Below are 14,550 nucleotides of genomic sequence, written 5' to 3'. Positions count from 1 at the left end.
ACACATGATGGGAGGCAAATACAGTCCATACAACTAACTGTTACCTGTGAATATCAGTGGCTGAAAACCTGACCTTATATTAGCTCCTTTGCTTGTTTTTCTCTCAGGAGCAGGGAGCATTTCTCAGTCTGTTTCAGTCATGACTTTAGGGCGAGTATTGAGTAAGGGCTATTACTGTGCCTTTCTCAGTGCTCTGAGGGTGGTGATGAACTATCTAGCTTACCAGCACAAAAGGCTTGTTTTTGCTGAATTATTTTTATGCATAAGGAGAGAAGCAGGCGTATACATGTGGTTGATACCCACTGCCTTTTGTAGTGGTGAAGCTGTTGGGTGTTGCACTCAGCCTACTGAAGAACGCTTGAAGTAGATCAGAAGTGTTTCCTTCACACTCATCTCTGCTTCTCTTCCTTGTGCAGACCTGTGCTCTGTCTCTTGTCTGTGTTTCAGTGTCTGGTTCAGCTCTTGCAGGCTGGGAGAGGAGGTTGTTTATGGATCAGCGTGAATTACCCCTCTCCCTCCCTGATACAAAAGATGCCTCCAAAGTACTGGAAGAGAAGAGCAACAACCGCTTGCAGGGACTGGCTTTACGAAAAGCAGGGAAGGGATCTTTCTGCCCCTTGCTTGGAGCTATGTGGTTCAGTTAAAACATTTTGATTTGTAAAACACAGAGGGCAGTTCAGGCAACAGCGTGCCACTGTGTGTAACAGTATCTGCCCACAGCTGCCATAAATCTTGAGAGGTAATTATCTTCCTTAAGGATTATTTGGCTCAGTCTCACCAGAAATAATGTCAGATAAGCATTTTTAGAGACCGTAATACCAGTTTTCCATACAAAATTGCTACTGAATGGGAAAAGCTGTCTTCAAGTCAGCCCCCATCATAAGTCGTTGCATATATGTGGCTTTTAAAATATGTCCACAGTTTTTAAATTTTAAGATTATTTAGCCTTCAGTTGCTTATAAATTAATTTTCTGTGAGAATTTTAATTGATGGTTTCTGATGCTAAACTTGATTTCTTTATCTATGTACCTTTGGGCATCAGCTGCCTAATTTATGACTCACACAGATTCTGGCAGATTTTGCCAATAGCCTTTTGCAATGATAGTGTCTCCTGCCTCCTACCCTAGCCCTTGATCAGATTTGCAATATTTTATGCCATCAAACTGCAAGCTGAAGTGATCAGAGAGTGCTCATGATTTCAGCTCATTTTGTTAGGAGTGTGCAAACATTTAGCAGTGTGGTGGGCTATAGTTGCAGTATTCTGTTAAGCTTATTGGAGTTTAACTGAGATGCTTTTTAAGTTTTAGGCTGGAATGTGTCTTACATGCAGAAATTTTGCTGATGCATCTGAACTAAAGAGAGTGATGGAGGGCATTCCTATATTCTTTCAAGGAGGCTATGTACTAACTCAGCAGTGAATTACTATATAGGTAGTGGCATGTTACAACCTCCCTGAGGTCTCCTGAGTCCCGAGGTAGTAATAGCTCATTAAAATGGTAGTTAATGAGTATAAAGGGATCATTATACGACTCTCCTACATGACGGGTAGGGCTAAATCCTAACTAGTTCAGTAGAAAGTATTCCGAATAAAGAAGGAAAGAATTTGACATATGCTGCTGGTAGTTCTTTATAAACCTAGCTACTTAAAGCAATGTTTTTGAGAAAAATACTCATAGAAATAAATTTTGAATAAATGAATACCATTTAAAAAATGTATTTTACGGCTTTCAGAAGTATAAGTATGCTGTATAATCTCCAAGTTTCCTAAAAATAGTGTAATGAAGCATCTTTGATTAAAAACATGCAGCATTTTGATACTTCTGATCAGTTGGGTTTGAAATTAAAAAAAACAAAAAAAAAAGAGAAAAATTATTTTACCTCGTAACTGCTTACATTTGATGGTTTTTAAGATCACAGAATATTCTGAGTTGGAAGAGACCCTTGAGGATCAAGTCCAATGCTTAAATGAATGGCCCAAGCTCAGGATTTGTAGACATTTTCTTTTTTATATGCTAAAAATAAATAGTGGAACAATTTTGCCTTGTGGTAGGAGAGTGGCATTCCCCCTAGTAAGGTTTTGTTATTGGAAAATATAACCACCTCATACATGAGGTGGTATTTTCTATTTTTTTTTTCATTTAACTATGGTTATTTTCTGGAAAAAGGTGCTGAGAATTTATCCAAATTGAACAATGTAGATTTTGTAGCAGAGTTGAAAAAATTGTTGATCTCAGTAAATGCTTCATGTCTTCCTTTAGGCTCTTGGAGGATAAACAAACAGATGAAAGTCTGTGGACTCAGGTATCTGATAGCTCAAGTGCAGTGGACAGAGCTATTTCTAAGTGTCCTTAACCTAAGAAAAATAACATTGCTTCTACAAAATGAACCCTTCAGTAATATTATAGGAAAAGGAGAGTGGAAGCAAATATTTTTATATTTTTCGTTTAACATATTTCATATGTTGTAAACATATATAATATGTATAAGATTTGGAGAGAGATGCTCCTGCTTTCTGTCTTAAATGAGGAAATTATGCCTACTGTGCATGGATGTGGTTTACTACAGCAGCTCTACTCTATTCTAATTTATGTGTTTTTGTTGCAGCATTTAAGGTTGTATTTACAATAAACCAAATACAGATAATTTTTAAAGGAACAGTGTTATTTTTTAAAAGAATGTTTTACTTGTGGAAGTTTTGGCTTGTTTATCTTGTTCAGCTTAGTCCTTACTTTGATCAGACATTGTCAAGGAACCTTGCTTATCATATCTGTTCTGTATTACCGTCTTTCAAGGGTAAAGCTGGTAATGGATGGAAAAGTATTCTAAACTCAAATTATATGGATGCCTTACTCATGATCATCTACTACGGGATGTTTGGAGCAGCTGTTGTGTAACAGGAAAAATAAGCCTAATGCCTAGTGGTGCAAGTCATGGAGTGGGGTCCCATGGGTTTTCATAGCAAAGAAGTGTTTCCTGCCACCCCTTTTTATTTGTCACTCCTTTCGAAGCCCTTTTAGGTTTTGTGAAAATCTCATGGACTCTTCCGGCACAAACATCTGTCATCTTCAGTGTGACAAGAATACTGTCTTTCAGCTAGGACCTTTTAAACTACATAAACAGAAGCAGTAAATCCAGTTGGAATATTTTCAGACTAATTATTAAATTGATCATCAAAAGAGTATTTAAATTCTAAAATATAAGACTGTTAGTGACCTACTGTACCCTGCTGTGACAGAGCTGGTTAAATCTAAGTCCTGCCTGATAAATGTATGCAAGATTTGCTTGTAAAGGGAGACTTCAGCAGTCTGTTCCAGTGATATGCTAGTGTTGATTATGGGATGTTTTCCTGGTACTTAACTTGAATCTTCCTGTGCTGCCAGCTGACTGATAGTGCTTAGCCCTGGGTAGATCAGACAAAGCAATAATTAAAGTTTTCCTTTAAAGCTACCTTTTGCATATTTAAAGATGTTATTTCCTTGTGTCAGCTGCCTTTCCTGTAAGCTTAAGTCACCCTTGTCCTTTTGGTTTCTCTGAACAAGTCACTCTTCTATTCTTCCAGACCTGTTATTAGTAAGATTTTTTTTTGTTTATCATCTGAACATGTTCCTGGCTGTCTTTAATTGTATTGTTTGAACTGGATGCAGCAATCTGCTGAGATCTTACAATTACTGCGTGACATGGCACGGCTGCTTGTTGCCATACTGCTCGTGTCACAGTGCTGTGAGGCACAGAAAGGCAGCATCATGCCTCTGACTCACGCTCAGCTTGTGATTTACTGATCATTTCTGCCTGCTTTTTTCTATCCTATGTTTTTGTAGTTGATGAATTCTGTCCAGATGTAGACCATTAGTCTTTCACTTAGGAAATAATGCCATTTTTTTTTACAGCAATTCTCCATTTTATCCAGATCTTTTAAAATTCTAGTTCTTTTTGACTGCATCATGTAGGTTTTTCAGGTTAGTCTTAACTAACCGATTAATCATGATTCTGTAATTCACCTGCCAGTTAAAATACTGAGCATGGACTTGGGACAGGCTTCATAAAATCCTGTTAGATACTCCTTTTCATTTTTATTGTTACAGCATTAACTATTCAAGGTATGATTTATTTTCTTTCCATTTTGTTTTGCAAGAGAAGTTTTATGATACCCGTGTTTTTGTAATTTGCTTAAAAAAATTAAAACATTAAAAGCATTACTGAAGTCAGCATACAAAAATGGTCACACTATTCTTTCCAAGCTTATTGAACTGTGTTCTTAAAATGTTTCATGAAGTTTAGCAACAGTTACAAGTATAAATTAGAGCATTGTGTAAACATTAAGGACTGCTGGGGATGTAAGGTTGTTTACACCTGTTTTTAAACTAGTGTGTGTATATATGTGAAGATATATATGATGCATGTGTCTGGGTATATGGGCATATAAATTGGTATCTTTCACTACTGATAGGCTAAAGAAGTTGCTAATAAATAGTTAATGTTTATTCTAGAAATTAATGTCTGTCGGGATTGTTCACCTTGTAAATGTTGTTGATGCAGAAGATAATGGGTACATTTTTGAAAACTTCTGTGTTGAAGGTAATTGTGCTCTGTTCACTTCTTGTATGGCTTTATAATGTTTTCAGTCATACATCCTATATCCTGTCCCTCAAATGCTCTTTCTTCATTTTTTGGCCATCAGAAGGCAGGTAATAAACACCTTATGAAAATACGAAAAGGTTTAGCAATTGAAGTTGTAGTCACAGAAGTGACAGACACTAGCTGTTTAGGTGACACAGGAATTCAGTAATTAGAAGCTCAAGCGATTTTAGGGGGCTATTAATTAATTAATTTTTAACATATGTAATTAGTTTTTGTTAAGACTTAAGTCTGTAGTTGTTAGAAATCTCCCTCCAAAAAATTACCATTGAACTGAGATCAGGGAAGCATTTTCTGAAATGATGTCTACGTGTGTCAGACTGGATGGGTCAGTTCTGGTGAAAGGGTGTAATGAGAACAGGAATAGCAAAAGGAGGAAGAGGTAAAGGTGTGGTATGGATGTAGCCCTGCTGATTTTCTGAATTTCTTTAATTCCTTACCGTAAGAAAAGAAGTTGGAAACATTCTGAATGAGAAATGTAGCAAGAAAACTATATAAACAATCAAGTAGCAGCATATCTTTGGCATTACATCATGGGAAGGGTTGGAAGTTGTCAGATGCAACACCCCAAAATCTTTGCTCATGCTCCGTAGTGGTGAATGTGGACTGCATGCAGCTGTCCTTGGGTATAGTGTCACCTCTTGTCAACCATGGGGCTGTGCTATCTGAGAGCAAAGGCCCTGAGCATGAAATGCACTGCAGGAGACACCACATTTTGCTTTCCCTGCCAACCTGGGCTTCAAAAGCAGTAGTTTAGCAGAACTTCGTTCCTCTGAAAATGTTGCAGGATCAGAAATTCTGTAGGCAATGTTTTTGTGTGAGAGCTGTAGGCTGGAAATCTGATATAATAAGCAGATTTTTAAGAGAACTCTCTAGAAACAACTTTCTCTAGCCTATAAGGTATATGCACACATGTATGTATAAATATATAGAACTATCTATATTATAAAATTGTGTAACACGTGTAACTGTGTAGACAATAAATGTAATATATCAAATAGAATAAAAATAAATATGTAATGGCGTTCCTGGAAAAGCATGTGAAATAAGTAAAGAATATCTACTAATTCCTTCCTTTTGAACTATCAGAATAGAAAACTAAATGGAAATAAAATACAGCAGTAGGAAGATTTTTTAATTAGTCAACATTTTTAATTAGTCAATTATTAGTCCATATTAATTAGTCAATATTAGTCAAAGTTGTCCTCAGTTGTTGTTTGGTAGCCTCTATACGTAGTGAATTTGAAGAGTAATTCTAAAACTATTGAGAGCTGATGAGTGTTCTCTGCATCTCAGAGACAAAGTTTACATTAAAATATAAACTTATGGTTGTACACAACCCTGTTCTCGTGGACAATCTAATTTTTCCTAAATTACCAGTTTCTGAAAAAATGCAGAAGGTAAAATAGTTGAAAGGAAAAAAGAATATATATATATATACTGTTGTAAAAGTTGGTCAAAAAAACCTAAACCTATATAATTGTGCACATATACTGAGGAGAACACTTTTTTTGGTTTCTCAAACATGAGGCAGCAGAATTTTCATTCATTTGGCATGCTAGGCTGAAAACAGAGTCTTCTTTCATTTGACACACTCCCCTGGAAACAAACATGCCAGTGAAGGGATTGTGCCAGTTATCAGAAGCTTACAGGAATACATTGTGCTGGTTTGTATTCATTTTCATTTCATGAAATGCTTTAAAACTTAGCAGCATAAAAAAGCATTAAAACACCTTTTTAGCATTATTTTTAGTTCCTGTGTATTTCCCTGCTGTGCTGTCATTCAGTTTAAATCAACGGAATGTTGTGAGACACATGGGTCTGCAGCAGAGCAGATCTCTCCTCCTGCCTGCGTATGCTCCGAGTATTCATCTGTAGAGAAGCAGCAAATTTGAGTTTGACTCATTTTACATCCTTGGAAAAGATGAGTGTCTTAGAAAGAAGTTTGGTAAAAATAAAGGGTAATTGAGCAAAGGTTATGCAGCGAGAAATTTAAGCCAAAACTCAGCTGGTATCTATTAACTATGAAAGTTCACAGATAATGCTTGGTCTTCTGGGAGACACTTGTTTTCCTTTCCTAGAGTTATATTCTTCAGGATTGCCAGCAGGTCCTTCCCACCTCTGGAATTTTCTACAAGATTCTATTTCCCTCATAAATGTTTTTCCACATGCAGACTTGGCAAATTCAGGTGTACTTCTTGGAACTAATCTGGTCATGGGAGCTTAAATTAGGACCAGGTTGCAGAGAGTATATGTGAAGTAAATCTGGGAGTGGTATTGAGGGTCTGTGTCAGCCTGTGCTAAACCAAAGAGGGGTAAAGAATAAAGAAGGGTCACTACACAGCTATATGGTTTCCATCCTAAGGGTTACCTAAAGAGGGATTGTGGAGTCACAGCCATCACTGTTCTGTCCCCATATGATAGGGGGATGGTCTCTGTAGTGTCTCATTGAGTTCCTTGATGCTGCTTAAGGAATGAGGACAGTGGATATTTAATCATTGACCTACAGTCACATTTGTTTGTTCTCTGACACTTAGGGATATTAGTTTTCTGTGGACTTCACATGAAGACAAACAAATAGATAGAATCAGTGTTGACACAACGTTTAATAGACGGTGGTAGCTTCTGTCTACTTATCTGCGCCTGCTTGTTTGTGAGTTTTGTGGGACAGGCTGTACATCCTGCAGTTTGCAATCACAGTAGAAAAACAGGTGATTGTGAATTTATAAACCTTCCTTTGTTTCCTTTTCTGTACCATTTTGCTTCAGCTTGTATGGCTGATGCTCACCAGAAGGAAAGTAGTGACTTATACTCTCTCTTCTGCACAGAAGTACTGAATGAAATATTTTTATTGAAGAAACCAAATACATCTGAATTGCTCTAGAATTAAAAAAAAAAAAAGAAAATTAGAAAATCCAAGCACAAAAGTTTTATAGGCTTGATTTGTAGTTTGGGAAGGCTAAAAAAGGCCTTATGAAAGCTTGCCTGCACTGACGTTACTTGCAAGTTCAGACTTGAAATGCAGTCAGCCAGTGCTCTATACAATTGCCACTTTTTGCAATATAGCTTCAGTAACTTGGCTGTGGAAAATTCTACACAGTCATTCAGCAGCGCTACAATGAAACAGATATACTGATGTCATTTTCCTTTCACCCATTAACTGGTGATTGGACAACCTACAAGTGCATAGAAATGTGATTTCTATCTGCATAGTTGTTTCCTGGATCATGTCCCTCCCCATTGCTAATAAAGATACTGCCACCTATTTGAAGACATTGGCAGGCATATTTAAAACCCAAGATGAATTGAGCACATTTACTGTGTTAGAAGCAGTTGCTAAATTGTGAGTAACTAAGTCTTGTTGTATAACTGCATTGCACTCAAGGGAACAATTTAGGTTTTGAATTGTGTATGTTGGTAAGTGAAAACTATGTAGACATTGATTATTTTTTTCCCTTGACCTAATCACTGTTTGCCTATGGCAATATCTGATATGTTATGTGTTCACCAAGAATTGTCTTGGGAACACAATGAGGCTTTTCTTTTTAGATTCATTAGTAATCATAGTTACATTAGGAATAGAAGGCAATGGAGTAATATGCTTGTACTGTGTACTACACCAGTTGTTTGATTTATTGTAAAGGTGGACATGAACTCTGTGGGACTCTGAATTTGTATAGGCAGAGGAGGAGACCAGATTTAAAACTTTGTGCATCTTGAGCAGGAATTTAATTTTAAAAGAATGGAAGGCAAATGTGGATTTGTATATTTTATTTATTTTTTGTTGCAAAAAATTCCTTTCTGTGTTCCTACTTATATATTTGTAGTATGAGAGAACTTTCTTTGGTAATACTAGAGACTATGGAAATGATGCTGAGTAAAATAAAATTTAGTAATGTGTTTTTCATTGTCAGAATTCAACAAACTGCCAAAACTACATCATAAATAGGGAGAATAATGTTTCCTCTTCTATCCCATTCTTTGAATCTGACATGTATTGCCCTTTAGACAAAAATGTGAAAGTCCAAAAGAGAATCTTAAGAAGTGTGTTTAACTTTTGACATTCTGTTGATTCCTTCAAATGTTAATTTTGTTTCTATGCTAAAATACTTGTTTGAAATATAAGGGATTATAAAAAAAATGTACAAGATTGAACTTCTAACTTCTGCCTAGAGGTCATGTAACTAGACACATGGACACTCTGTTTGATGAAGTGTTGGGCATTAAAAAATGAATACTTGCATTTTTCCATGCATAGGAAGCCAAGCTGTGGCCTGCCTAGGTGTAGGCTTCTGGTTTTGTATTTCTGAGAACTAACTCTAGCGCAAAACAAAGAGTTGTTCAACCTTGGAAGTATGATGAGATGATATTGCTTTGGAAGAATAGTTATCAGGAAATAAGGTGATACTCATGGTGTTTATATCCACGTGAGGGTGACAGTGTGACAGGCTTATTTGTGATAATTGGTAGCAAAACCTGCCAGCCTGAAGCAGTGTTGGAGAAATCAGTGAATGCACTTGCTGTCTGTAACACTATCAGCTGCTTCTACTATTAACTGAGATACCTCTACAGGTTTTACTTTTCCCACCTTAGATGTAATTGAGATTGAGATTTCTCTTGTAAACAAAGCAATCTAACATGTTGTTTCTTTAAAACAAGCAAAGCCTTAGTCTGGTCATGGCTTTCTTTAGTCTCCAGATTTCTGCTGTAATATGTAAAATAATGTCTTGGTCTGCAGAAAACACTGACTCTCAAAAAAAAAGAGTTTAAAAGCCTTAGCTTTTATGGAAATGTTACTGAAGGTGGCCAGCAGAGTCAGGTCTCTTAAAATAGCTGAAATCAATGTGGGAGCTGTTTCATTATTGGTTGGAAAATAATCATTCTTTATGGCTTATTTAGAGTTATACACTGGTAGGAAGTTCTGTAGAGATAAGAAGAGATTTTGTTTTCTCAAAATCCAACAACTTTTGTTGAGGGCAGGTCCTAGAGGATCTGGAACACTGCCTGAAGATGCCTAACATTACCCATAAGTAGCATTAATTGGCAAAATGTTTAGAATATACAATGGTCGCCTGGCTGGGGGTATTGTGGAGAATGGGTTAGCAGGCAGACTTACTGCTTTAGAAATTAATATGTGCCAGTCATAATGAAATAATTGACAGTAATATCCCATTATTTAATTATTTGTTGGTATTATAATATGCTCTTCAACATTTTAGAGGCTTAATTACAGTAAGCTGATATGTTGATAAAGATCACTTTCATGGTTTAGATAAAACCATGGCCAGTAAACTATTTCCTGTTTTTTATTTGCTGTAATAGTATTTAAATGATGATTTTTTTTTTAAAACAGCCCATATTGTTTATGAAATGGCTGACTGGGTTGGTAGATGAGGGGAAACAAAACAATCTCTACATTATTTCTGGTAACTAAGATGAACAATCTGGTTTTGTAAATTTATACATTTTTATCTCAACTTCTCAAGGTGAAACAACATAAATATTTAAACAACTTTATTATTTCAGAGTTGTCTTGGAATCTTTTGCTTTGCTTAAGTATTGAACAGATAAACTACCTTTTGTCTTGATCTCTTACACAAATAATCCTGCTGCTCCCAAATAAAACTAAAGTTTCAATTCTTCAGATACAACTGAAACCACTGTAACTTCTTTTTTGCTTGTTTGTTGTTTGAAGTTATTGGAAAAATATTGCAGAACAGCTTTTAATGTGCTTTTTCCAGGTTTTTAGCTGTTTATCTTAAGTGCTTCAAAAATAGTACCCAGCACATCTAAATGTGTGGTAGAGAAGGAATAAGGTATAATTTATCCAAAACACAAATCTAGAAGTACTCATTTGTCGAGGTTATTGTGGTCTCAATCCCTAATTTTTAAAAGATATTTTTACATCTCATTTTCACATGTATTTCATATAATTCATAATAATTTCATATAAGTCTACGTCTCAAGGATTTAATGTTTCTTTGAGCTTAGAATAGATATTCAGTCACTGTCTCTTCCTTCCCTTAGCTGAGAGTTAAAAATAAACCTATAAAACAATGGTAATATGAAGCAACTCATTGGCAGTAATCAAGCTGGAAGCAAGCTGCTGTTTGAGCAGAGGAATTCTGCTTTGGTGTGCATGTGCCTTAGAAGTAGCTGTTGAAAATGGAAAAATTTAAAAATGGAAGTGTGTTCTTTTCAGGAGAAATCTTTAAGTAATAGAAACATTTTCCTTTGACAGAGAAGAGACTATGGAAACTTTGGCCTTTTATAAGGGGAAAATACAAACTTCCTTAAAATATAGTTCCCATGCTGAATTTTCATAAATTCTGCATTTTCCCCTGCTTTTCTTATTCCCCTTGTTCAGTCTTTTTCTATTATTCACTCTGGGCCCAAGCTTGTACACAGCATTTTAATAGCGAGCCTTATGTTATAAAACTGAAAAATTTAAAATTAAAGTAATGATCTGTAATAAAAAGCCTAGCAGACTAATTGCAGTATTGCATTAATTATTATCTTATTTCACTCTGCTCCACGGCTGATTCAGATCTGGGTTTTTAATCCCTGTTTACACAAAATTAGAGAGAGAATATACTTAGAAACAATATATATAAAATCAAGAAATTAAAATTGTCAGATAAGTGGTTGATTTGTAAAGAGTTACCTTGGACATGTTAGCAGTAAAATGCAGGTAATTCTGTTTAAATGTTATGCTTTGTGTATCTTCTGGTGAGGATAACACATATGATATAGAATACAACTTTTGGTATCTTCATTTCTGGATATCTTTACAGCATGTACTAAATAGCAGTCATTAATTCAGAAATCTGCATTTGTGCAGCTTAGTTGGTATATCATTTTGTGTTTTGAGTTTTATTTTTTCTCCCAAAATGTGTGCAATTCTTATAATGGTTAAGGTATAGATTGATGTCAGTACTACAGTATAGCTCCAAGACTGCAATTTGAAGCTACTTTAGAAAAATACAATTCTTTAGACATGGTGAAGCTGAAGTTGAATGGAAGTCCTATTAGGAGTGAATTGCATGTAAATATTAATAAGGGAAGAGTTCCTAGCAAGTCCCGAGTTTGGGAAATTGAGCATGATAATTTGCTGAAATTATGTCTGTCTTGAAGATATGCAGATGCAATAATTTTCAGTTTTCAGTTGAACTTTTAAATGGTGCAGAAGGTGCCTGGGCTAGGTTTTAAGCAAGAAAGTGTTTGGAAGTATTGGCAAATGTCATTATAATGGATGTATGGTAATGAAAGGAGTTAAGATGAAAGATGAATTGGACTGAATGGCTGTTAAGTCATTTAGGCTGAGCTGGTTGCAGGTTTGGTTGTTAGATGTCTCAAATTACATTGCCTTAGTTCCTACACTTGGTTGGCTGTCTTCAGATCCTCAGAAAGTTCAGAGAATCAGTTTCTTACAATTTGCTTTGTTTTCCTTTTTTTCAGGATGCTTCATCTGCAGACATTCGGAAAGCTTATCGAAAGCTTTCTCTAATTTTACACCCAGACAAGAATAAGGATGAAAATGCAGAAATACAGTTTAGGCAAGTAAGTGCAATGTGTGGCAATAAAACTTTCAGGGGGGAAGTAGAATTTTTATGTTGATGTTGTTTTAGTAAGAGCAGTGGTACACCTTTGAAATTAGTAAGTTAAACACTGAATTACATTTTTGCTAATGTAGCTAGACTAAAACCAAGTACATTTGTTGGAATTAACTTGTTTTGGAATTAACGTTAACTTGTATTTTGTATTTACCTGTATATTAAAAATAATTTGAACATAATACTTTTACTCTTAGGAGGAAAATATGTTTTGCACTTCTAAAAGCAGTGGGAAAAATTTCTGATCAGTTCTCAAAACAAGTCCTAGATAGGCATAATTTAATGCAAAGGATTAATTTTAGTTATTTTTTTATATTTATAGAGTGAAATAACATGAATTTATAATTAGCTCTACTTTTAAAAATGTACCTCAGGCTAAATTTAGCTTACTTAATTTTAGTGAGATCTTCAGGATGAAATAAGGGATTCATACCCTGAGACAAGACTCAGTTTGACAGATGTGAGGACAGAAAGAAAATTTTGTATAAGAGTTGCTTATTTGATGACACCTTGTATATGAACACATGACTTTCTTTTACACTGGGTTTGCTACTTAGTGTGTAGGGAAAAATGAAAACTAGCAAAGGTCATTTGTTGACACATGTAAATATTATACTACTGTTCAAAATTTATGTTCAAAATCATAAAGTAAAATCTTTCTGTGTTTTCTTTTTTGGTGTTTTGTTTGTTTTAGTTGGTGGCCATCTATGAGGTTTTAAAGGATGAAGAAAGGAGGCAGAGGTGAGTTAAATTTCAGATTTTTAAATAAAGCATTCATACCAGTGCTATATTCAATCCTTATTTGATTTAGTTGTAACACTTCAGATTTGTTTTTGCATAATTTAAGTTAGTAAATTATATGTAATAGTTTAATTAAAGATTGTATATGGTTCAAAGGGCAAAGTGGTATTTTTGCATGACAAACTGGTTTTTCTCCTTTAAAACTAGTACTTGAAAGAATTTTGAAAGTTAGCTATTATTTCAGTCAATTAAAAAAAAATATGTAACTATATCAGCTTTTTTGCTCAGTTGTCGATTTTTATAAACTGTGATTAAAAATTATTGGCTGCTTATTCAAATGTCAGTCATACTTGTGCCAGTAAAAGGCTTGTTGCACGATATTTAGGGACTATTTCCATTGCATGTTGTCTTCAGCATTGTTTTCTGTTGCTTAGTTCATAGGGGGTTTTTTTCTTTCAGACGTATTATTTCTAATAGTGCAAACTTTTGAATATTTTTTAAATAAATGCTAGTTATCCTTGCTGCTTCAGGAGCAGTTCCAGCAGTACCTGAAGGGATAGGATAAAGAACTGGAAACCTGGGGCTAATTTGGTTTCTGGAAGATTATTTTGAACTTTTTTTTCCTGTTTTTAAACAAATAGAAATTTCAACCAATGATTATCAGAAAAACTGAGACACTGAAAGACACTTGCTTTTAGGTTGGTGTTTTAGTAGATCATCTTTCAGCTTACAAGTCTTTAAACGGGGTTTTATGAGACATTTCTTGAAGGGATTTTGGCTTTGTAGATGTCTTGGCAGGAGTCCAGGGTCTACAGTACAGATTATCTACTTTTTTGATAATCCCCTTTTCTATGAAAAGGTACTTCATAGAAGCACTTTTGGAAATTTGTGGGGTTTTTTATTTCATCTGTCTAAGGAGAATTTAATTGTGAAATTACACTTATAACAAAAGTTTTAAAAAAATGTTAGCTAAATTAATTCAGGCCACTTAAAGTGAGTTATCTCCCAGATCTTCACAGCTTTTTGTTTATAGCACCTTTTGCATACACTTCACAGTGTTGCTTCTCTGGAACCTTGTTCCATCATGGAACTTGTAGGGATTTCCTTACAGCTGAAATAGAAGATTTTTGCATGAAACTGTGATGCAGTAGCTTGCAAAAATAATGGTTTAAGCCTTGTATGCATTACAAATGTGACTAACTTACTTCAATACTGCTAGTTAGTGCATCAGTGATTACAAATGAGAAGTTAAAGCAGCAGTAGATTGTTCTATCTTAGATTGATTTAATTGTAACTAACTTATTTTGTACATAGACAATGTCATATTTTTCTTGCACAATGTGGATATATGGTTAATACTGATTTTATAGTTGAATAAATTTTTATAGTTGAAAAAAATATAAAAAAATAGAAATGTGGTGGATTAAATAGTGTTTACTTTCAGATAATTTTCTGGAAATAATATGCAGAGTCAAGAAATAACCTGTAGAGCAGAGCTGTATTATCTCATCGCTTTGAGAAGTCCTGTATTGATCAGGTTTATTGCACAGTGTAATGATAA

At 35.0% G+C, this 14,550-nt stretch overlaps 1 protein-coding gene across 1 annotated transcript in view; it reads left to right on the top strand.

Moving 5' to 3' along the window:
• DNAJC1 (DnaJ heat shock protein family (Hsp40) member C1) overlaps positions 1-14,550 on the top strand; it is a 108,622-nt gene that overhangs the window by 25,799 nt on the left and 68,273 nt on the right. The window contains exons 2-3 of the mRNA XM_086860522.1: positions 12,094-12,195; positions 12,943-12,989. Coding sequence (XP_086716648.1) covers positions 12,094-12,195; positions 12,943-12,989 — 149 coding nt within the window. The remainder of the gene's footprint in view (positions 1-12,093; positions 12,196-12,942; positions 12,990-14,550) is intronic.

This window comes from Cyanistes caeruleus, chromosome 1 (genome assembly GCF_971803275.1).
Source record: "Cyanistes caeruleus chromosome 1, bCyaCae1.hap1.1, whole genome shotgun sequence".
NCBI lineage: Eukaryota > Metazoa > Chordata > Aves > Passeriformes > Paridae > Cyanistes > Cyanistes caeruleus.
This window is presented reverse-complemented; position numbering and strand designations above follow the sequence as displayed.